The sequence below is a fragment of the Mixophyes fleayi genome, chromosome 12 (genome assembly GCF_038048845.1).
Source record: "Mixophyes fleayi isolate aMixFle1 chromosome 12, aMixFle1.hap1, whole genome shotgun sequence".
NCBI classification, from domain to species: domain Eukaryota; kingdom Metazoa; phylum Chordata; class Amphibia; order Anura; family Limnodynastidae; genus Mixophyes; species Mixophyes fleayi.
Genome location: NC_134413.1, coordinates 29,317,935 through 29,342,483, shown reverse-complemented (window position 1 = coordinate 29,342,483; position 24,549 = coordinate 29,317,935). Strand labels below are relative to the sequence as shown.

The window sequence follows — 24,549 nt, the reverse complement described above, 5'->3', positions numbered from 1 at the left end:
TGACCCCCGGAAGATCCCCTGGGTGTGTGCTTGGATCAGTGACCCCCGGAAGATCCCCTGGGTGTGTGCTTGGATCAGTGACCCCCGGAAGATCCCCTGGGTGTGTGCTTGGATCAGTGACCCCCGGAAGATCCCCTGGGTGTGTGCTTGGATCAGTGACCCCCGGAAGATCCCCTGGGTGTGTGCTTGGATCAGTGACCCCGGAAGATCCCCTGGGTGTGTGCTTGGATCAGTGACCCCGGAAGATCCCTGGGTGTGTGCTTGGATCAGTGACCCCATATGATCTCTGTGTGTTGCTTGGTTTAGTGACCCTAGGAGATCCCTCTGTGTTTGGATCCTACTCTACAGAAGATCCAAGTTGATTTAGATTGGTAGCGTCAGAATATCTTGTTTTGTACAGTCTTCTTTGAAGATAATTTGTTTACTGGAAGCAGTATCTGAAGATTACTTCCTTGTTTATTTTAAGCTTTTTAATTGGAGCAACATTGCCAAAATGGCATCACAATAGTAGAGGACTTATTTTAAAATCTGTGATCCTATCTTTCTTGAATTAGATGTCTCTTGGCAGAAGCCATCTGTGCTAACTACAGCTGCATCCTGTTCCTTTTTAATATTGTAGCGTTTTCTGTCTATCCTTAGCTTTAGGAGACCTACTCTTGTCCCTGTGAAACACTTATTTATTCACCTGCAACACACGGACTAATTCTTAATATTGAAGAGAACTGTTATGGAAGGCAGACATATATGATTATTGTTCTTCCCACTAGAATAACAACCAGTGACACATCAGCTGTCATAACAACAGGAAATAGCATCTCAGGTAGCAATACTTCAGTTTACGTGTACTAAGCAGGCATAATTTGAGTTCTTGATGTGCCAGTTGGGTTTTTTTTTTAAAAGGAAAAACCTGTATCACTTTATTCCTCAATCTGTACACTTTCTGTTAAATTCACCATTTGTATAAATCCTTAATATCCAGGATTGTTCTAGAATTCAATGGCAGTTTCACAGGATGACATGTACAATTTTAAAGGTATTTAATAATGAGGTGTATTTCAGATTTCAAGAGATACCCCTTTAATTCTAATTTGTGTTCTCTGACTAAAATTTAAGGACTTTTTAACTAGCAGACTGTGTAACAAACTTCTGACAGTATATGTAATTGCTATAAATCTATTTTTTTTGAGAAGCAGTTTAATATATATATATATTTTTATTTTGCATAATTATTTAGGTCCTCAGTAAGTCTAACCGCAGTCCTTAATAAATACCTAGTAGGAGTTTTTGCTGTAGTTAGAAAATGAGCAGCCAGGGGCCAGCTGTTGATAAAGCTATGGTTGCTGGTTTAATGTGCCAAGAGAATTTTGCATGTTCTGGCAGTGATGAAGCCATGTTTGAATGTGATGAGTGTAATACAATACAGTGTCAGCGATGTGAGGAAGTTCTACACAAACAAGAGAGACTTCAGAACCATGAGCGGACCAGGCTACTACCAGGTTATGTCCCTTATTGCTCCTCTTGCAAAGGAGCCGGCACCATGCACAGTAGTACAAATGGCGCTAGACAGCGGGCAGCCGTAAGGTGTCTCTCCTGTAAAATGGACTTTTGTGCTGAATGTCAAAAGCGTTGTCACTCTGGCGGGAACAAGAGAAAGCATCCATTATCTACATACCAAATTATGAAGAGCCCAGAGCCACAGGAGGGAGCAAAGGTGGACGAGGAGACCCAGAGAAAGAAGATGACTGAGAAAGTTATCAGTTTTCTTCTGGTGGACAAAACTGAAGAGATTCAGGTATGTTGAGATGGATTTGATTCACAGTGGTCCTATTATATCCTCATTAACCCTCACTGGTTTCTTTACAGCATGGCAACTTCTTTTTTTCTTTTCTTTTTTTTGTTTTATCTTGTTTTAGTTATAATAAATGAGCGCCCCACAAAATACTATTTTTTATGTATGTCTCTGTGGCCATTTATTGAAACCCCCCCCCTCCAAAAATGTCATAATTGAGAGACCCCGGAATTGTTATGCAGAAACGCCTGTTTTGCGACCACACAAAAATGATATTTCCTGGGGTTCAGGTGGTGATGGCTTCATGCTGCCACCAGAGACAGGACGTTGGGATGCCCGCAGGTACCATGTAACCATTGTGGTGTTATGCATGCTGAGCTGCTGCTTAGTAACCCAATTGTGTTTCTGGCATCATGAGCAGACCACAACTGAAATCGTTCAAAATCTAGCGAGTATAGCTACCTGGAAAGAAAATATACATATACATGGTGATTGGGGTGGTCACGTTTTCATGCTCCCTGGGTGGGGTAAACCATTTTTACGGCACACCAGAAACACTAGTTTAAACTGACATGGCCTGTAGGTGCTTGCACATATATGTTAACAGGCAAACTACAGCTCTGTGTAATCCACTATATGTGGTCTGAGCAGTCGCATCTTCTGACCGCACTAGCGAACCCCAGAGATTAGGAGCAATGACAATGTACACAGGCTGGTATCTGTTATCTCAGCAACCACATTTATCAACGTGTCTGATAATGGGCAGCATGGTTGCTTAGTGGTCAGCACTTCTGCCTCACAGAACTGGTGTCATGAGCTTGATTCCCGACCATGGCCTTATCTGTGTGGAGTTTGTATGTTCTCCCCGTGTTTGCGTGGGTTTCCTCCGGGTGCTCCGGTTTCCTCCCACACTCCAAAAACATACTAGTAGGTCAATTGGCTGCTATTAAATTGCCCTTAGTCTCTCTCGGTCTGCGTGTGTGTATGTTAGGGGATTTAGATTGTAATCTCTAATAGGGCAGGGACTGATGTGAATGAGTTCTCTGTACAGCGCTGTGGAATTAAGTGGCGCTATATAAATAAATACAGTACAGTATGCACATATTTACAATGGTTTGCAAATCCCCTAAACCTAGTTACATCTCCCTAGCAAAATAAGTCAGGCTAGAACCAAACTAAGCCCTTTAAGTTCCACTGCCACTTCTTTTTAACTTCGGTTTCTTTATCCGTGACAATAGGTGACTTTGCAGATTTACATAAAGGTATGATCCTCAGTTTGTCAAAATTAAAAGTTTTGTTACAAAGTATTTTCTTTTCTAGAGTAGATAAGTAATTTAGTATCTTTTTTTTTTTTTCTTTTTTTTTTTTTTGTATTAAAAACTATTTTGCCTATTTGGAGACCAAACTTGTAGAATGTGAAAACGTGGATGAGAATGCTTTGTATTTATAAAAAAAAAATCCTTTGAAGTTGTTATTTTAAGTGAATTATATTTCTGGCATACATCTCTTAGAGATCAGGGGAATTCCTCAGTGCACAGAGGCTGAAAGGTATTCTCCTGCTTCCTTGTTTCCATGAAAATAAACCAAACTCACACATTTTAAATGTAATTATCATATTTTTTTTTATTGCTCATTTATATACAGTCAGTTGTTTTTCTCTATTTTATGTGATCTATTATAAAGGGAAATGTTGGCAAACTCCATTTTAACATGCTGTTATCTGAATTTTAAGGTGGAGGATGAAGAGGATTTCTTGAAAAAACTGGATTGCTATCCAGATGACTTGCTGAAAGTTGTCTCGATTTTCGGAAATACAGGCGATGGCAAATCGCACACTCTTAACCACACATTCTTCTATGGACGTGAAGTGTTTAAAACCTCTCCGGCTCAAGAATCTTGCACAGTTGGTGTCTGGGCAGCATTTGATCCTGTCCATAAAGTTGTAGTCATTGATACCGAAGGACTGCTGGGCGCCACTGTCAACCTCAGTCAGAGAACAAGGTTGCTGCTCAAAGTCTTGGCTATTTCAGATCTAGTGATCTATAGAACTCATGCTGATCGTTTGCACAATGACCTTTTTAAGTTTCTTGGTGATGCCTCTGAAGCCTACTTGAAACATTTTACTAAGGAGCTGAAAGCCACTACTGCACGCTGTGGGTTAGACGTGCCACTCTCCACGTTGGGTCCCGGAGTCATTATCTTTCATGAGACTGTACACACCAAGCTGCTGGGGTCCGGTGAGTCATTGGCCAGAATATTTGTAGAATATTTGAAGTTCTTGTTGAGTCCAATTGTACGTTACGCAAAATAATTTCTTCAAGGCAAAATTTCACATGTAAAACCATGTCCTAATAGGTGGTGGCACTGCGTTGTATATGCCAAAAAAGTGATGTGATATTGGAGCTATTTTAGATCACAGTGAATCAGACAAAAAGGTAATTAATTTACTCAACTGAAGTTGTGACTTGAGTCTTGAGTGGTGTAGTAAAGCTAACAGCATCATAATTTAAAGTAAAGGGAGATATCATGTCATGGACATAAAGCTGGTCATGGACATGGTTCTCCCCTTACCACTTCCACCCTACCCCCAGGCACAAGCGCACATCATTACTCTCCACCTCTCTCTTACTATCTCATTGCTTATGCTTCCTCCGGGCTGCTCTGTCCTCTTTCCTTCTTCCAGTTCTTCTCCACGGTGACTGCAGAGCCCTTCTCCCCACTTCCTCTCCCACACTGCAGAGCTGCTCACCTCCTGCCCGCTCTGCAGACCTGCTCTCTCTCTCCTGTCCCTGCTCTGCAGAGCCACATTTCCCCTCTCGTGTTCTGCACCGTAGAGATGCTCTCTGTCGTCTGTGCCATCTCTGTTGTAGAGGTTATGGGTTGCCGATGCTGGCCTAGTACAGCTAGGTGGAGACCGTAGAGAGGAAATGTAAGTCTCCAGAGCAGGACTGGGGAGGGGGGTTCCCAACCTCTGCCTGTATATTAAGTTTTGACAGCAGTGCCAGGAGTTTCTTCCTTGTCACGGCTTCCATGTACTTGATGTGTGTTACACAGTGGCAACAAGCACCTTTATACAAGCTTTATTTCTGTTGAAGACTTCTGTTTCTGCTCATTCCTTGTCATTGCTGCAAAATACATGATAGACTAAGTACTCTCTAGCTTTTAAAAAAAAAAAATCCTAAATTCTGGCACGGGTAGTATGGCTGTGGGCCTTACAATGGGGGTCCGCGCATCTGTTCACTAACGCTGCCTATAGTTTATATGCAATGGGGGCTGCTTTCCAATGTGACCTCCAATTGGTCTATACAATGTGCCACACAATGGGGTCTGCATGTAATGATCCTTTAATATGTGGTAAGTGTACAATGGAGTATGTTTAATGTGCCCACTGCGATTCCTATCCAAAATGGTGTTATTTCATTAGTAAAAATGAATGCTAGTTCACCATTGTCAATAAAGGGAATGACTAACTATGGTACTATGACTCACGGAGAAGCACGTTTGTTAAGTGCTGTGTTTTGTCTTTTATATTATTCATAGTCCCAGTAAATGCTGAGTAATCTGACCTATTACGTAAAGTGTGTGGCCTGTTTTTTTTTTTTTTTTTTTTCCCCCCCTCCTGGCAAAAGCGTAAAAAGCATAATTACATTATATTTGAACCAACAATTGTCCTGCACTGTGATCTTTACTCCTCTGTAACACCCAGCAGTTGGGACAAATGCCTCTCTGGTTCCCATCAATCAGCAAAAACAATAGGCATGGGTGAAATGTGAAGGAGGGTTAGTGTTTAAGTTATTTTCATGTTATGCCTTGTCGACCCCAGCTCTTATTAAACAAGTGGGAACGCTGAGGGATGTTTTAGGACAAGTGGAAGGTTTAAGAGTTATGTTAGGTTAGCGCAGGTTCAAAAGGGCATATGGAGGTGTATTTGGTGTGTGGGGGGTCTGAGGAGCATGTGAGGTCTATTCTAAGGGCGTATTGTGTCTGTTTTTTTTATTAAATGTATTATTTTAACTTAAGGATAACTAGAGAAACCTGGCAGTAACCGACTTATATTAAACTGAAATGTATTGACTAATTTATTTTATTAACAATATTCAATAACTTTACTAATTTACATGTCGAAATTTGAACAGGGTATAATGAATAATAATTAAATAGTTAATAGTTAATTTGGCATGGAATGACCCTATTATCAATTGCTACATTAAAGGAACTAAATAATTTCTTTATACACTACATTATATGTACAAGTTATTCCATCGAAGTAGCATTCCTGGGCATGGTGCTCGCAACACGCACTAATATGTGACTGCACATAACTGTCACAGTTTCCAGACCACCCAGCTGGTCACATGTTCTAGGTCACCCAGCAGGTGCACAGGGATAGTTCATCAACTATCACAGTTCCAGAGCAACCAGCAGGTGCACAGGTCACATTTTTCAGAGGACAATGGTAATGCATTGTTGTAAATGGCAGACATTTGCAAAATAAGCTCGAAATGATGCTACCGATTACACCACCAATATTTTTTTTTTTTTGCAAATCTACAGATCGAGACCTTTAATTTGACGTATGATATGCCCTGCTCAGATAACGCATCAAAGAAAAAAGTCACTCATAAAAGTCGTACTTATGCTATTAATATATAAATGTACGGCACATTTGAAGATTTATGTGTACCAAGTTGCCCATCACCGTTCTACAGCTGTCTGTAATGTTGTGGAATATGTTGGAACAATGTCCTTGATCAGGGGCTTTTAAATGATGCAGACTAGTACACAATATCAATTAATGGTTGGAGCAACATTTGTATTACTAAATGCTCTTGGAGGAGTAACTAAAGTTTTTTTTGTTTTTTTTTGTCTGTACTCTTCTTAGGCTGATCACGTACAATTTTATTGTACCACACGTGACATTGAAAATACACAACATTAACATTCAAGGAAAGATGTGACCATACAGTTCATCATCTACCACATAACGTCAAACTATTTGTTTCATAACACTTTAAAGGAGAAATAAAGGAAAATAATACAGTATACAATAACCTCAAAATAGTAAAATTGCTTTGTGATTCTGACACTGTAGTTATTGACCTTGTCCATGCAGGTAATATAGACCTTTATAGGCATAAGAGCCTGAAGAAGTGTGCCTGGGCTGCATTGTTGATCAAGCTAATTGGACAAGATTAATGATACACCTGATGTTCAGGACATGAACCTGACTTTCCTGAACATTGTGACATTGTCACTACATTCCAACCTGTCTCTGTCACTCTGATATCTGTGCAATACTGTGTCACGTGCATTAGTGTACAAACAAGTGAAAGAGGTTCCCTGGTGCCCTCTAGAGTGTATTTGAAGTGATTACAACGAACAACATGATTATTGTTTCTGTCTCCAGGTTTTCCTTGCGGATATATTTAAAACATTGTTAGCAAATATCCATGTACATGATGGACAGGTTTTCTTTTGTTAGCCTCTCAGCATAATTTCAAATACTCCTAAAATATCGTTTAATGTATCGGGTAAGAATATTCCAAAAATAAAATATACCCTGTATACAGTGGTGAACTTTTTCTGGATTAAGAAATACATTCTTCTGCCTGTGTTTCTTTACAGGTAAATGAGGTGTGCATGTTAACACTTATGTACTGGCAGTTTGACACATGTTATAGCAGTAATTTATGGTTTTTATGTTTGAATATGCCTTTTGTAGAAAAAGCCTCTGAAATACCAGAGAAGGTGATTCAGGACCGGTTCCGTAGACTTGGTCGTTTCCCAGAAGCCTTCAGCTCTATACATTACAAGGGGACTCGTACCTATAACCCACCCACAGATTTCTCAGGCCTTAGACGTGCGGTAGAACAGCAGCTGGAGAACAATACCACCCGCTCATCTCGCCACCCTGGCGTCATCTACAAGGCTCTGAAGGTAACGTGATCATGCGGAGATGTTATGTTCTGTCAGTGGCCAATGCCCCTTCTGGTTCAGGCAATCTGTGAGCTTCTGCTGTTGTGGAACTACAAATGCCAGCATTTTCTGGTCTATATCTAACATTTAGCTTGTTAATGCTTCTTGACGACAACATTATTACCTATTTACTAATTTTGCAAAAGAGAGGGGAGGACCACTTACGTTTGCAGCGCACACAAAAATTCACATAACACGAGCATAAAGGGGAAGTACACAATGCATTTTCCTTTACCAGGACAGCAAGAAAAATATTTAATGTCCACATAAAATAATTCCACGTATCACCACTCACTATTGGCCTGGCCCAGATGCTGTTGTGTTGATTGTTTTAGTGTAACTCTTTGTATGTATGCTTGCTGTGTAATGCACCGCTTTAACGTGACATTGTTACCACTGATGCTTTTTGGGGGTTTGAAATAACCACTTTTTAAAACTGGATTGAAACTGTGCTTGTGGATTAAATATAGAGGCAGAAGAAATGACACACGTTTCATTTCCTAAACTGTAACACCACATATCTGGTATTTTTGTTGCTACATGTTTTTGCTTTAATACATTCTTTCTTCAATTGTTTTCTAGATTACGGAATTTAAATTATTTTGTTTTTACAGAGTTTTTTTTTTTTTGGTTTTTTTTTAATATAAAAAATGGGTGGTGGAACATTACATTGAGGTGTGTGTGTCCCCCTTTAAATTTATATCTCCAGCCATAAACCTATAAAAGAAAGTTGTTACCATGGTAACTGGAGTTGAAGCTTTTGTGTCGTGGAAACCATTCTGTGTCCTGCTACTAATTCTTGAATTAACCTTGGGACATGCACAAGAGCAGCCCCAGCTGGCATGTGGCTAGATAAGACAGCCAATGAGCCGACCTGCATTGCTAATGGCGAGTGTCATGGAAAGCCAGTCTGTGCTATCCATCGCCTCCGTCTCCCGATGGGATGATTTTATGTGGACTGTTCATGTATAATGCATTTATAAATGTCTTTTTTTATTGTTGGCTGTTGCTAGTAATGCATACAACCAACACATTGTAGGTCATACTGACCCTGATTTATTCTGTCTCTCCTGAGCAAAGATGAGCTCTGCTTATATGGCTGTCAGTGTTAGCAATGTTCATTGGTATATGAACATGTTGGGTTGGGTACACATTGTGCTTTTCATGCCCCTGTGGGGTAATAAAGGCTAGATTATCTTTTAAAGAATAATGGATATTTAGACAATAAGGCATTTCCTGTGTTGACACTCCTTGATTGTATTGTACCAGTCCGTCTGCATGGAATTGGCCGTAGAGAACACCTCCCTTGCCAGGTCATGTTTCCAAAGTAATTGTGGTTATCCGGTACTAATAAATAACGTTTCACATTGGGTCTTTGACTCTCCAATGATTTTGGGGGAAATTACTTGCCCAAAAAGTGTGTTTTGTAGAATATTACAACATTTCCCATCCGTTCATATGATACTCGCTAGACAGCATTGACACTTGTTTTTAGGGACCAAAGCAGGGCCATCTTTTCCATTGGGCACGATTTGCAGGTGTCCGGGGGCCCCACGGGCAAGGGGGCCCCATAGGCAGGGCTCTTAAATAGAATAAATAATCCTGCAAAAGAAAAAACCTGCAAAAAAAACCTTCAAGGGTCACTGAGCAAGTACATATATCTATCTCTATCTCTATCTGTCTATATCTGTATCTCTATACATGTGTGTGTGTATGTATATATATATATATATATATTGTGTATATGTAGGGGCCCCGATGCACTGCTTTGCCCGGGGGCCCATAATGTTGTTAAGATGGCCCTGGACCAAAGACCCCTATTTCACTGCCTTTTTGCATTGTGAATAGGAGTTTTCATGTTGCTCATTCTGCTGAGGTTGAAACATGTAATCCATAGACTGCAATAGAACAGTGCCATCTAGTTGCCATACAGATAAGAAAATGAATACTTCATGTCATTAACATACAATCAATCTTATGGTATCATCTCTTAGACCTGGTGGAGCCCTTGTGTTAAATAACATAATATACAGAACTCACAAACCCGCTTCACATGATGTAGTCTAGAGCAGCTATATTAATGTGAAGTAGAATTGAGATGATTTCCAGGTTCTAATACAATGCAGGTTGTAACACTCCAGCTGTTCCAGAGCTGCTTTAATATAATTCTTCAATAGCTGGACTATCGGTATGAATTATTTTGATGTACGTTTTCCCAATCCCCAATGGTGACAACATGCAGACAACAGGATGTAGTATTCCTCCAGTGTTGGTTGCATCAAAATGATAAGTAACTACGCTAAAACCCAGTGCTGCTCATGGGACTCTCGGTCAAGTGTAGGCTGCTCACATAAGGATGTGGCCAAATTGTGCAGGTCCAACATGCAGTGATTAGGGCCAATGACCACAATCCATGGGATTCCACTGATAGAGTTGTCAGATGACTGCACACACGTGGCCAAAGCATGTCACCTTTACCTTCTGTTTAATGTTGTAAGTCATACAGGATCCCCTTAATGTACATCGCTACCTAACATATTGGTGCTTTATGAATAAGTAATAAGAAGTCACTGGATTCCAATAGTTGGCTATCTTGGGTACATTTGGTCTAAAATGGCCTACACAATGTGACACTTTAAGGCAGTGATTCTCAGAGTGTTTACAAACATGACCACCGCTATCAGGATGGCTGGTTCCGAAGAGAATGTATTGCATATTTAATAGCCATGGGACACCATGCCTGTGTGAGATGTACTTGAGTGGTTGTACTTCTGCCGTGGTGCTTTGATGAATGCAGATTAAATGGACCTCCAGACCAGTAATCCATTGATTGCTATGCATACTGGATGGGCCAAAAATAAAAGCTGCATTTGCAGGAAGAGAGCATTGATTTGCATTCCTCATAGTGACCCATTTTGAGGTCCTCTTGGATTGCATTCCCCTTCCAGTGCAGAGTAGTGCGCCTCCGGGAGATATAAACCACCACCACGTTACTACTACCGCTGAACGCTCCAATTGTGACTGATTTATACACATGCAGAATTTAAATAATTGTATTGTTTTCCAGTGAATGTTCACATATAAGGTGAATAGCACAAAATGACTAGCATTTGACTTAATAAAGCGGTTGTATTTATTACAATAGAATGGTTTGGGACAATGTCATGCTGTCACCCAGTATGCAGATCTGCTCGCACATCAAGCTCCCTCACTAACTACACAGTAATAGTCACCTCTACTACAGGAAGCCGCCTTGCTCCACAGTCATTGCTTACTCCCTAAGCCAGCTAGACCATCCGATGTCACTGAAAAATAAAAAGTAACCAGCGATCATACTTCTCTGTAGAGGGAGAGCAGTGGTACCAGGGCATTGTGTAGTCTGTATGCCTGGTTTTTACCTGACTAATGTCCAAGATACATTGGCTGTATATGATGGACATAAGCAGAGTCATAATAACTAGGCAGGTCTGCGCCCTGGATGTCTGCAACGTCCGCTAGCTGCCTCCTCTGTGGCCAACAGTGGCACTATATAACCCTGATGTATCTTTTCGTTGTACAGTGTTCTATACTATACGTTGCACACTGTATATCCCTTCTATCCTTTTCCTAATATAATGTCACGTGTTATGCAGTATATCCTTTTTTCTAGCATGGAATGGTAACTGTGGACAAACGTTAAAGTTAATTGAGTTTTTTAGCTTCAAATCAATTGTCCTTGTGCTACTTTTGCTTTGCTTTATTGTTCTGGCGTCTTGCTGTGCTGTTTGTATCGTCGTGGAGAATAGTTTATTTGTTGCCCTGTGATACAACACCACTCTGCTGTGTTCTTTGCATTGGATTCTATTGTACACCAGGTTACTCTGTGTCTTATTCTAGGGCAAGGGGGAAAGAAATAACAACTCTGACATACAGTAATGCCTAGCTTAATACACAGAAGAAAGCGAGAGAAAGAAAAAGGCGTTTTATTGTTAACGTATATTTATAAGGCACCGCAGTGCCATACAGTAGGGAAAAGGAGGATAGGCGTAAAACAGGGACATACAAGCCAGACAAAATAAATGCAGACATGAAAACAAAGGGTATGAAGGACCCTGCTTATCGGAGAGCTTACATTCTAAATGGAAGAGGGCACAGTTGAAACAAGAGGAGCAAATGTGGTTTAGAGTGGAGATTGGGACAGTTGTGAGGGTGCATTAGTGTGAAAAGTGTTATCAGGGTCACCTTTAAAAAAAGAGTTGGGTTTTCAAAGATTTTTTGATTGAGCGTGGTAGGGAATTCCATAAGTGGGGAGCAGCACTGGAGAAGTCTTGTAGGCGGGAGTGACAGATGGTTACCAGAGACGAGACACTGCGCAGGTCAGAGATGGATCTAAGAGGGCGAAAGGGAGCGTATTTTGATATGAGACTTGAGATGTATGAAGGGGTGGTGTTGAGGGCTTTGTAGGTAAGGGTAAGTAATTTGATTTGGATTCTGGAGGACGCGGAACCCGTGTAGGGATTTGCAAAGTGGTGCAGCAGATGTGGAGCGGTGAGACAGGAAGATGAAAAGTTTTACTGAATCCATAGTTTTAGGGTCTGTCTACTGACTGCTATATTACACTGTCTTATGTCTTCTGCATCTTGCTCCTAGTGTGAAATTCAGCATGCTTTTATTCCAATGGCATTATATTATTTCATATTTGTTTGTAAATAGACGAACAAAGGTCTGATATTGAAGGGGGGGGGGGGGGTAACATTTTTGTGAGGGCTTTTTAAAGGTCATAATTAAATAAACAATTGTAGTGTATATGCATAGGGCTAAGATAGACTAGTAAGTGCCACCTAAAACACAGTCTACAAGTCATTTAAAGTTCTTCTTTATATAACCCAGCTATGTTTTGATTTTTTCCAGGCCCTGAGTGATCGCTTTAGCGGTGAGATACCGGATGACCAAATGGCACACAGCTGTTTCTTTCCTGATGAGTATTTCACCTGCTCCTCGCTGTGTCTCAGCTGTGGGTAAGTGTCCCCTCGTGTTGGTGCTACCTGCCATGGACAAACTGATCTGTGTGGGGAGGTTTTACCTTTCAGAATATTGATTCCTTCTTCTGGAACAGCAGATGCTAATTATAACTGTGATGTTCCTGCACTTTCAAAATATAGAACGTCCTTGGGAGTGATTTTTGAAGTCTACATTAGGCTTCTAGGGGTTTTATATCTTGATTTTGTCACATGAAAAGCACTTTTATTGCATGAGGTTAGAGTATATTTTATTACATCTGTTTTATCTCTGTCACGTATTAATATTTTGGTCAAAGCTATTCATTCCAACCCCATCCTACAAGATGAAATTTGCTTGTAGAAAATAGAGCTCATGATTTTTACTTTTATCGCTTTGTGTTTTAGATTAAAAGCAAATATATATTATTGCAGCCTAAAGCTACATTTCTCAATAAACACAATTTGTACTATTTGCCCATCTAATGCACTTAATGTTTCAGAATTCTCAGTCACTGTTTACAATGCCGTCATCACCCCCACATCCCAAGCATACTGTTCAGGATGATTTAAAAAAATATGTTTAAAGATTATACCGATTACTGTAATAATATCTGCTTTCTAATATACAAATAACTTTTCTACTTAGAAAGTGGTCTGATATAAAACACAAAGCCAAATGATCAAACCTAGCAAGTCAGTTATGCTTGCTGACGTCACTGGAAATGCCCCGGTATATGAATCCATGTGTATGAAACTCCAGGACAGTACATTTCTGTTACCTAGGAGACTGCAAAGCCATTACACAAGCTCTAGCTGCTGATCTGCCCCCAGATAAGTTAGAGACAGGCCAACAGCAGGTTTTTTGAATTGTCTTTTCTCCAAAGGATAGAACACTGTGGTTCAATTTAATTTATTAAGTGTAAATAAATCTGGTATTAAGGTATATTATTTAATACAGCTCTTAGATGCAATAAAATGACATAAGGCAAACAACATTTTTCTAAACATTGTCTTAATCATTTTATTAAAAAATACTTTCATAGCATAAAATATGGATTATTGCTTAACAAACTTCATAAGAATATGTTAAAGTGAAACAATAGTTAAAAACAAATTTAAGTTTTGTGGTCTCCATAGTCTGACCGTGATCTCCTGTTTTCTAGAGCAGGGTGTAAGAACAGCATGAATCACTGCAAGGAAGGACTTCCCCATGAAGCCATGAAACGCTGCAGATACTCCCACCAGTTTGACAACAGAGTGTTCACTTGTAAGGTGAGTCGTACAGAGACGCGATAGCGCCCTTAAAGTAAATGGAAGACTTGCTGCAGCGCGGTGTAATAAGACTAACTCTCTACCTTTTCCACGAATATGTGCAGTTTGGAAACTAAGTTATGATTTTGTCAGATAAATGTGTAATTATTAACAACTAACACAGTCAATAACTTTCAGGATAAAGCTGCATGGATGTTTTTCAGTCTCTGTAATTAAAGCTCATGATATTAATCACCCAAAGAAAATTAAACCTTCCTGCGCATTCTATTTAAAATCCGCATTTCCTCATTAGAGCCACCTGAAATCTCTTGCAATGAGTGATTAAACACTTGTCCCATTAAATTCTTTAAAGGATATTAATTACCCGAAGATGCAAGATAAATGAATGGAGGCGATAAGTACACTACACTGCGATTGAAAGTTGCTTGTGGAGCAGAGATCATCGGAAACAATAAATTACAAAGCCAGCAATCTCTGTAATGAGAGTAATCTCTTGAGGTTGGATGACTAAAAATCACCCGTGTAGTTTAAAGGGTATATTACGCCAGCTCATTTGTGTGTTACTGAAAGCACCTGTGTTTTTTTTTTTGTTTTTGTTTTTTTTTTTGTTTTTGTTTTTTTTTAGGCTTGTTATGAAAGTGGGAAGGAGGTGAATGTGGTACCCAAAACGTCTGCTTCCACAGACTCCCCCTGGCTTGGGCTTGCCAAGTATGCCTGGTCTGGGTAAGTTGCGTGCTGCCTGCCTGATTTCAGATCCATTTCTATCTAGCCGATTTGAAAAGCCTCCTAGTAAACGGTTTGTTTCCTCTTACAGATATGTGATTGAGTGCCCAACCTGTGGGGTGATCTATCGCAGCCGCCAGTACTGGTTTGGAAACCAAGATCCAGTGGACACTGTTGTGCGCACAGAGATACAGCATGTCTGGCCAGACGTAAGAACCGTATTCCTTATCTTTGTGACCAGGGAGGATTTATTTTCTCTGTTCCCTATTTAAATTACCAACACCAGACCAACTAATATATAATTTAGTGACCTGTAGTGGCTTCCATCCATGAAGCCTGTGTAATACCGTGGACCACCCCCTCCTGCTGCAAACTCTTTGCTCTCTCGGTCTCTCTGGTTCTGTCCATGCCTGGTTCGCCTCATACCTCGCTAATCGCTCCTTCTCTGTATCCATGTCTGGTTCTTCCTCCTCCCCCTACCCTCTCCCCGTAAGAGTCCCGCAGGGCTCTGTTATTGGCCCTCTACTCTTTTCGTTCTACACTTCCTCCCTTGGTGCTCTCATCTCCTCCTTTGGTCTTCGGTATCACCTTTATGCTGACGACATTCAACTCTATATCTCCTCTCCTGATCTTTATTCCACCCTTCTCGCTCGGGTATCCGACTGCCTCTCCGCCATCTCCTCCTGGATGTCCGAGCGCTTTCTCAAAATCAATATCTCTAAAACTGAACTCATTGTCTTTCCTCCGCCCAGACTCCCATCCCACCATGACCTCTCTATTATCGTCAAGAACACCACCATCTCCTCTGTCACCCAACTTCGCTGCCTGGGTGTCGCCTTCGACTCCTCTCTCTCTTTTGCCCCCCCACATGCATTCCCTTACCCAAGCCTCTCGCTTCCAACTACGCAACATCGCCCGCATCCGTCCTTTTCTCTCTCAGGATGCCACCAAAACTATCATCAACGCACTCATCATCTCCCGCCTCGATTATTGTAACCTCCTCATCACTGGCCTCCCCCACTCCCGTCTTTCCCCCCTCTATACTCAATGCGGCCGCAAGACTCATCTTCCTCTCACGTCGCTCCTTCTCTGCCTCCCCTTCCCCTACAGAATCCTTTTCAAACTCCTCACCACCACTTACAAGGCTCTCTCCAACTCTACTGCCCCTTATATCTCTACCTCCTCTCCATTCACACTCCTGCCCGCTCCCTGCGCTCGGCCAATGACCGCCGCCTCTCCTCCACTCTTATCACCTTTTCCCACTCCAGAATCCAAGACTTTTCCCGTGCAGCCCCCCTTCTCTGGAACGACCTCCCTCGTTCCATCCGTCTCTCTCCTACTCTGTGCTCCTTCAAACGTGCACTCAAAACTCACCTCTTCCTCAAAGCCTACCAACCATCTACTTAACCCCCATCTCCTCCCTTTAGCTCGTCCTCCCTTCTCTCCTCTTGCCTCAACTGGCTCCTCTTGTGCCTGGTCTGTTTACTCTCCCTTAGGATGTAAGCTCGTATGAGCAGGGCCCCCTCCCCTCCTGTCTCCATACCTGTTCTTCCGCTCCGTCTTTACTGCATATGACTGGCCGGAGTTTTTGAAGTATTGGTACTTTTTGTTAGGCGCTGCGGATACCTTGTGGCGCCTAACAAATAAATGATAATAATAATAATGATAATAATACCTTTAGTGTCCACAGTACGTGTAGTGATACCTCTGTTCTTCCCATGCAGCCCACTAGATCTCAACTCGCTGGCGTGGCCATTGGAACGATTTGTAATAAAAGAGGGATAACGGTTGAAATTTTTTACTGCTAAATGTCTCCTAGTTTTAAAAAAAAAAAAGAGTATTTTTTTTTAAATTAAATTGTGTGTTCCTTTTAATACCTTTACACCCTTATTGAGGGTACACTTATTTGGTATTCCTATATGTGTGAGATTTAGAACAATACATTTGGATGCACATTTTCTAGGATTACCCCAGTTATGTAAGTGCAATGGCAATTTTTTTTATTTTTTTTTGTCTATTTTACCCCCCCCCCCCTAACTAATGGATGTCAAATAAAAAGTAATCGTTTTCAATATGTAACCAATAGGAACCCCTATAGGCCTCATTAAGATTTGCATGATGTAAAGATACGTTGTGGTGTAAAATAGACAGGCACAACTTGCGCTTTATATATAGAATTGTACTTAACTTACACTTGCGCCGCCCCAAAGGCATACCGTAAGGGCATGCAGACGCCAGCTAAACACCCCCTTTAGCTGTGGGAAGTACATTTTGCACCTACATAACTGATGAAGGTTTTGGAGTTGATGATAACAATGATTGGCACATATTTGCTCTGGATGCATTTATATATTTAGATTTAAGGTTGCACATTTTTTTTTAGGTAGACCAATGCGGATATGTAAGCGTGCTATGTATCGCTGCTCATACACAAACAGGACAACTTTATGTTTAACTCTAAATCAGAACCTGTATGTCCCTTAGAAAGAAATAAAAATATATCAAATTTACTTAGAATAACAAATTAAAAGGTAATTCTGAGGAAAACCGAGGAAGTTGCTCTGGCCAGCGAGGTGTAAACCCCTGGCGACCAATCACCCCCCCGCCTTTTTTTTTCTTTTGTCTTTCCATGTTAGATCATACTTGACAACTTTTCCTTGTTGGGTTCAGGGAGATTCTGGGGGAGGTGGGCATGCGGGGGCGTGGCTTTGATGATTGCATAATTTTGGCCCCACCCCTAAACAATTGTTACAATTTTGGCCAATTACAGCAGATGGCGGGGTTAATATGACACACAATTTGCGTCATTAAGCCCCACCCCTTATCTATTGCGGGGGCGAAAACCGGGAGGTTGCCCTGCTCGTCCGGGAGGTCTCCGAGAAATACGGGAGTCTCCCGGACATTCTGGGAGAGTAGGCAACTATGCGTTAAAGAAAAGCAGCTACTGAATCTCTATTGACTAAAGTGTCTCTTACATTTCTGTCTCCATTACTGAAGTCATGTTGTCTTACCTGTCAGTCTTTGATTAAATCTTGGTCTCCATGAAAATAGCCACCTCCATAGGCATTAATACATGGACATAGGGCACAATTTCTGAACTGTGTCGTCATGCCACAGATGGCGAAGCCAACCACGTCTTGTACTGGCTCAGCATCAGGGAGAATGCCACACTCTTCAGGGAGTGAGGGAGATCACCTGTATTTCAGGGAGTCTCCATGAAATTCAGGGAGAGCTGGCAAGTATGTGTTGCATCTAAAAATATTTTTGGTGGTTTTAATTTGCAAACCAGCAACAAGAGAATCTAAAAGCTGCCGGCGATTGCTAAACTTAGAATATGTTACTCTTATACCAGACAGGCTGTGAATAACATGGAGCAATGGACTTCTGGCTAAAGGCTCAGGATCACTCGGACAGGGATTCCAGGCCTGATTATTCCAGACAACAGGAATGGAATTCAGGGCAAACAATTTATTTAACAGAGTGCAAAAGAATTGTATGGTTTATCTTAACTGTTTATATTTAATGTAGTAGCTACATTGTTCTTTGTGTGTAAAGACGTGCCTCCCTTATTTCCCATAATTCTGCTTCCTTTCAGTCAGATGGATTCTTAAAGGATAACAACAATGCAGCACAGCGTCTCCTGGATGGTATGAATTTCATGGCGCAGTCTGTGACTGAACTAAGCATTGGACCCACCAAAGCCGTCACATCCTGGCTGACTGATCAGATCGCCCCGGCCTACTGGAAACCTAACTCCCAAATTCTGGTATGGGTTTTTTTCTTTTGCATTGTTATGTTTTTTAAAGGGGTTGCACAATTTATTGGCCTCTATATGCCCTCATGCAGCTTTCACTAAGGGCATTGATTTTACTTTTCTCACTTCCTCCTTTGCATTTCTGACATGTCTTTAAGTGAGTAGGCAGAGATGTTGTGTTTGTTGCTATGGGATAAGAATAGACCATGGTCCTTGAATTGACCAGTTTTATCCAGATAGAAGCTTTGCATCTTATTTCAGGGCAGCAAAAATAAAAGTCCTGCCAAAACTCAGAAGCCATCTGAAGGTGGAGAACCCCCTTTGAGAAGATGCTAGTGTTTTACAGGCATCAGGTTTAATGTATTACTGTATCGACTCCCATAATATATACTTCTGTTTAATCCTTGTAATAATTGTTAATTTTCACAGGAATGTACAAAGTGCCGAACCCCTTTTAAAGATAATGACACCAAACATCACTGCCGGGCCTGCGGAGAGGGTTTCTGTGATAGCTGCTCGTCCAAAAGCCGTGCAGTGCCTGAGCGGGGCTGGGGTCTGTCCCCAGTGCGTGTCTGTGACTGCTGCCATGACCTGAGAGGCGCCCAAAGTGGTAAATCTCTCATTATTTACGTGGTACAAATGCTAATGGAGCCATTGTCAACGTTCATCATATTGGGGCTTGAAACTAAGTGTAGCTCTTGTTGTGATCACCTTGTTTATTTATTTATTTTTGGCAATAAGACTGATTGTTGTCCTTTCTTTTCTATCAGATGATCCTAAATGACCATTTATGGTATATTTTGGCACTTTAAACCCACTTTTTGTTTTCTAGACGTGTTTTCATATAGCAAACATTCTGCAATATAGACCGGCTAATCTTGGCAGTAGCTGCTATGTTTTTTAACCATAGTATGTATTGTTGATGTTTTCTTGTTATTCAAAGTACTTTTAGAGTTGAGTTTCATTCTCGCTACATATGTATGTAGAACATTGCGTAACCACCTTTCATTTCACATAGTAGTCACTGATGCCGCTGAAGACGAGGAGGGCGGTACTCTAATGGCAAGGAAGGTCGGGGAGGCTGTGCAGAACACGCTAGGGGCGGTGGCCACAGCCATTGACATCCCTCTAGGTAAGATTGTGTCCTGTCAATGACTTTAAAGAAATTGGTGTCATTGACAATCATTTAAGCAGCATGAAAGTGGCTTTTAGCCAACATTTCTCGTGTTTCACTATTGGGGCCCAGTGATGGCACAGAAATGATGTAATTTGGGTCTGTACTGCTGTCCTTAACTGATATCCTTTTAGATTGTAAACACATTCTTATTGTCTCCAGATTTCTATAATGGTTAAAACTGTAATTATATATTATAGGCATATAGGCCTGTATGTACTGCTTACTGTCTGCACATCTGAGACATGCCGATAATATCAAAGGTGAAGAAGTAGATATGCAGCAGGCCAGAGGCTCTTTATTACTGAGGCAATACTTTTGTCACAGCAGTATTTTAAGACTCCACTCAGTGCCTCCACCATTGGGTCCCGCCTGTCACTGAGAGCCTATAAGTCCCCAAAATGGGTGGGATCCAAGTTTCTGCCCATTCAGTCATCAGAATACTGCGTTCAAAGTAACTGTATTCGGTGGGTGAAAGAATGCTGGGTACCCGGTGACCTCTTGATGTCATCACCAGTCATTTACAAAATGTGGGACCCCAATAACCGTAAGGGGGAGCTTCAGATCAGTTCCCTGTTGCCGCTAAATAGCAGCCTTAGAGCACAGCTATATAATCCAATCTAAATGTTAGTGTGTAGGGAATCTGTCAGACCCTCTAAAATGTATGGGGCCTACCGAAAGTAAATAAAAATGTATATTATGCTATATAATTTGCATACATCTTTTTTCCTTTTTATACACCCCTTTTGAACAGCTAAGCTAATATAGAACACATTATTCCCCCATCCCAGTATGTATTCTGCGAGAGTATCCTTAACTGTAGCTCAACATCTGTCATCGTCACTTCCCAAAAGGACCCTAACCCCCAAAATAAGTCTTACCAGCCCTGCACCTACCCCTTTTCCTCCAAGCTTACAAATTATGCACATAGGTACGTGTGTGAATGAAGCATGTTCGTAAGAAGGGGTGGACTGTAAAACGAACATGTCCAACTTTTGTTTCTGAAACCTATAACTCTGTCAGACGTTGTATAAGGTACGAGTTTGAATTGCTAAACTCAGGGGAACTGCCTGATTAAATCGTGATGTAACTATCTGGGGATGCACTGATTGGCTGAAAAGAACTATGGGAATAATCAGTGTGTTTGGTTTGGTTTTTTTTTTTTTTTTTTATTTTATTCCCATTATTTGGTCAGAGAAGTGCCACAAAATATGGGAAATGTGGCTTACTTACAATTCAGAACACACAAGCACGTCATAATCATAATCCATTGGAAAATAACTCTCAAAGACCCTTAGACAGGTGTTCTCATTGAATGAGATCTTATAACTTTAAAGTCATTGTATACTATCCCCCTTTCCAAAATTTTTAGTTTTCTGTTTCCATAGTTCCCATAATCATTTCATAGTTTCCATATATAATATAAAAGTAACAAAAATCTATTCATGTTCTTTTAGTTGTATTCTTTTAGCAAAATTACACGTTGACCATGTTCTCTGCAAGGTTTCACGTTATAATGCGTATAGATATGTGAGATGAGTTATTAACTGTAGCACATTTTCCTTGCTATTCTACTATATAATACTGGAATATTTTCAGGGCTTATGAAAGATGCTGCAAGACCGACATACTGGATTCCAGACCACGAGATCACACATTGCTACAACTGCAGGAGAGAATTTAACGTCAAACTGTCTAAACACCACTGCCGGGCCTGTGGACAAGGTTTCTGCGGCGAATGTTCAAGCGATAGAAGACCGGTGCCCTCTAGGGGCTGGGATCACCCTGTCCGTGTCTGCATTCACTGCAATAAAAAACCTGGCGACCTATAACCCCCTATTACCGTTACCGTCTTTCACAATTCAGTACCTACTCAGGGCCAGATGATAATGGAACCTCTCTTCATTCATAGGCTTCTTTGCCAGTGCATGCTCTGACCTGTTGGCTGTGGTCTCATTATTATATCATCCTGTTAAACAAAATGGCACCAAATCTCTGTTTAGGAGACCAAACAGCATATAATCTGCACTTTGTAATATTGGAATAAAACATACAGTAGAAACCTGTGATATCAAGAACAAATAATTTCATATGAACCTGGCTGCATCTCTAAACTAGGAATGGGTTAGTACTTTGTCTGTTCTGCGATACTCTGCACTTATGGGTAGGACACTCTTATCTCGGCATCTTACAATGCAAAAGACCTCTCCCAAAGTTTTAACATCACATGTCAACTTTTACCATAAGAAGAAGAGTTCTAGCAGTCCTGGAAGTTGCATATTCATGGAATTTATGTACGGTAATACTGCAATGTCTCAAAAGAATCAAGTCTGTTTTGCCATAATGATTATTTAGCTTTTAATATGAGTATGTGGCATTCAGGTGTCAAAAGGGACTCTGTTGTTGCATAATGAACATTACGGCAAAATTCAAACTTTAAATATTTAGAGGAATAACTGCTTGTTCATTACCCTCCTTCCTAGAACCTGTGCATTATGAGTTTAATATTCCATCATGTGGCAAGATGCACCATGTCTTGAAAATAAAAAAATATATATATATTTTATAATTGGCACATGTGTATTAGGCTCTCCTGCCTATTTCCAAGGCAAGAAGCAGAGAGCACATGCAACATTGTGACGTCTGAAGATGAAGACCCCCGTGGTAACACAGTTTAAGATCGTAGTATGATTGGGAAAGTCATTTAGAAATTGGAAAGTGTAGGTAGGTTTGCTCTTGCCACTGGTCCCATTTATAATTCTGTCCCTTACCGCTTCCTTTCAAATGTATAAATGTATTGTAGACTTAATAATTACATGGAATGTGGTTATATAGGGAATATATAGCTATATCCAAGCTTTAGAATTTGTAATCTTGGCATATACCAAGTAGAGGGCCTTTATAAGATCATAACATTCCTATTTCGAATGATTGAATTGGTTGCTTGTTTATTAATTTATTGCCTGATTATTTGTTGTAATCACTTTACTGTATTCTAAAATATAGAATAGTAGTAATTTATTTTTTGTTTTATCTGTAAGTGCCTTTTCACCAGTTTGTAAAAGGAAAAAAAATATTCATGCATTGTGTCCCTTATGCAGTACCTCATAAAAGGTGGAGAACTCATACATGTGGTCATTGCTTTGTCTCATGTTGATTGCAGTAGGTCTATCTTTTTTGCCCTCTTATACATTATACTCCAGTTACTGTGATTTACTGGTAAATTTTCATTTTCTTAAAACACAGAAATGTCACATGAAGCCTAACTGTCTAAAGGAATCGGCAATCGCCAAGACAGAAACAAATCATTAAATGCTAGTGAAGTTCTTTTTCCATAGAGATCGTTTCCCCAATGGCTAAAGCTTTTACTGATGTTGAATCTCCCTATTTTGTTTAAAAAAACAAAACAAAAACGTTCTGTTGTATTAGACTTGGAGCTATACAATGGAGGTTTACTTAAATCAATAGGTCAAGAAAAGGTTAAAAACAGCCAGCCACCTTTTACAGGTGATATATATTATCGTAGATTTATAAGACGCCACCGTGTTCTTTAGTGCCATACAGTAGGGAAAACAGGGACATACATAAAACAAGGACATAAAAACAAAGGTTATGAAGGACCCTAGTCATTAGAGAGCTTACATTCTAAGTGGAAGAGGGCACAGCTAAAACAAGAGGAGCGAGTGGAGATTGGGACAGTTCTGAAGGTGGATTTATTGTGAATAGTATTATTGGGGATAATGTTGGCTCCCAAAAAAAGATGGGGTTTTCAGAGAGCGTCTAAAGATTTAAAGGCTGTGGGAAAGTCTGATTAAGTGTGGGAGGGAATTCCATAGATCTAAGAGAGCGGGAGGGAGAGTATTTTGATATGAGATCTGAGATGTATGCAGGTGTAGTATTATTGAGGGCTTTGTAGGTAAGCGTGAGTAATCTGAATTTCATTCTGGAGGACACAGGGAGCCAATGTAGGGATTTGCAAAGTGGTGCAACAGATGTGGAGCAGTGAGAGAGGAAGATCAGTCTTGCAGCGGCATTTAAGTTGGATTGAAGTGTGGATATATGGGTGTCAGGAATGCCAGATAGCAGGAGGTTGTAGTAGTCAAGACAGGAGATGAGAGAATGGATAAGCGTTTTGGTAATAGGTTGAGTAAGAAAAGGGTGTATTCTGGCAATGTTTTTAAGGTGGAGTCTGGATGTAAGGAATAAAACAGAGGGCGGAGTCAAGTGCGACAACAAGGCAGCAGAGGCTTGGGAGACTAAGGATATTGTGGTGTTATTGACAGTGATGGAGATTTGAGGGCAGGTGGTGACTCTGGCAGGAGGTTAGATAAACTCTGTTTTGGACATGTTGAGCTATAGGTAGTATTGGGACATCCATATGGAGATAGCTGAAATACAGTTGGTTACACGAGATAGTAAAGAAGGAGAGAGGTCAGGGGAAGAGATATTTGGGTGTCATTTGCATAGAGATGGTACTGGAGCCCGAAAGAGCAAATTAGTACCCTAAAAGGTGTACAAAAAAAATAAAAATGTATAAGTAGGAAGTGAACCAGGAAAGAACTGTCATGAAGGCCAATGGAGTGAAGGGTGTGTAGGAGAAGAGGGCGATCAAGAGTGTTAAAAGCAGCAGAGAGGTCCAGGAGAATGAATGTGGAGAATTGACCCTTAGAATTTGCAGTAAGTAGATCATCCATTACTTGTGAGTGTAGTTTCAGTGGAATGTTGGGGGTGGAAGCCTAACTCCAGAGAGTTGAGAATGGAGCAAGTTGAAAGAAAGTGGACATGCATTTGTATACCTTTTGGACAGCTTCAAAAGCATATATGTGGTTACACTGAACAGGGTTCTATACATTTTCAGATATTCAGCTTATGCCTAATGTAA

General features: G+C 40.7%; 1 protein-coding gene across 1 annotated transcript; it reads left to right on the top strand.

Moving 5' to 3' along the window:
* ZFYVE1 (zinc finger FYVE-type containing 1) lies at window positions 1–22,793 on the top strand. Its single transcript, XM_075192658.1, has 11 exons — window positions 1–1,792; window positions 3,522–4,026; window positions 7,512–7,726; window positions 12,656–12,762; window positions 13,908–14,016; window positions 14,642–14,739; window positions 14,831–14,948; window positions 18,335–18,505; window positions 18,923–19,103; window positions 19,512–19,625; window positions 21,267–22,793. The coding sequence occupies exons 1-11, from the start codon at window positions 1,301–1,303 to the stop codon at window positions 21,497–21,499; spliced, it is 2,343 nt and encodes a 780-aa protein (XP_075048759.1). The 5' UTR covers window positions 1–1,300; the 3' UTR covers window positions 21,500–22,793.
* The last annotated feature ends 1,756 nt before the right edge of the window (window positions 22,794–24,549 follow it).

What these genes read in the sequence shown, in the direction of transcription:
- ZFYVE1 (XM_075192658.1), top strand. Translation starts at nt 1,301, where the DNA reads ATGAGCAGCCAGGGGCCAGCTGTTGATAAAGCTATGGTTGCTGGTTTA. An exon ending in ACAAAACTGAAGAGATTCAG is followed by an intron (nt 1,793 to 3,521) that starts GTATGTTGAGAT and finishes CTGAATTTTAAG; the next exon opens with GTGGAGGATGAAGAGGATTT. An exon ending in GCCAAGTATGCCTGGTCTGG is followed by an intron (nt 14,740 to 14,830) that starts GTAAGTTGCGTG and finishes TTCCTCTTACAG; the next exon opens with ATATGTGATTGAGTGCCCAA.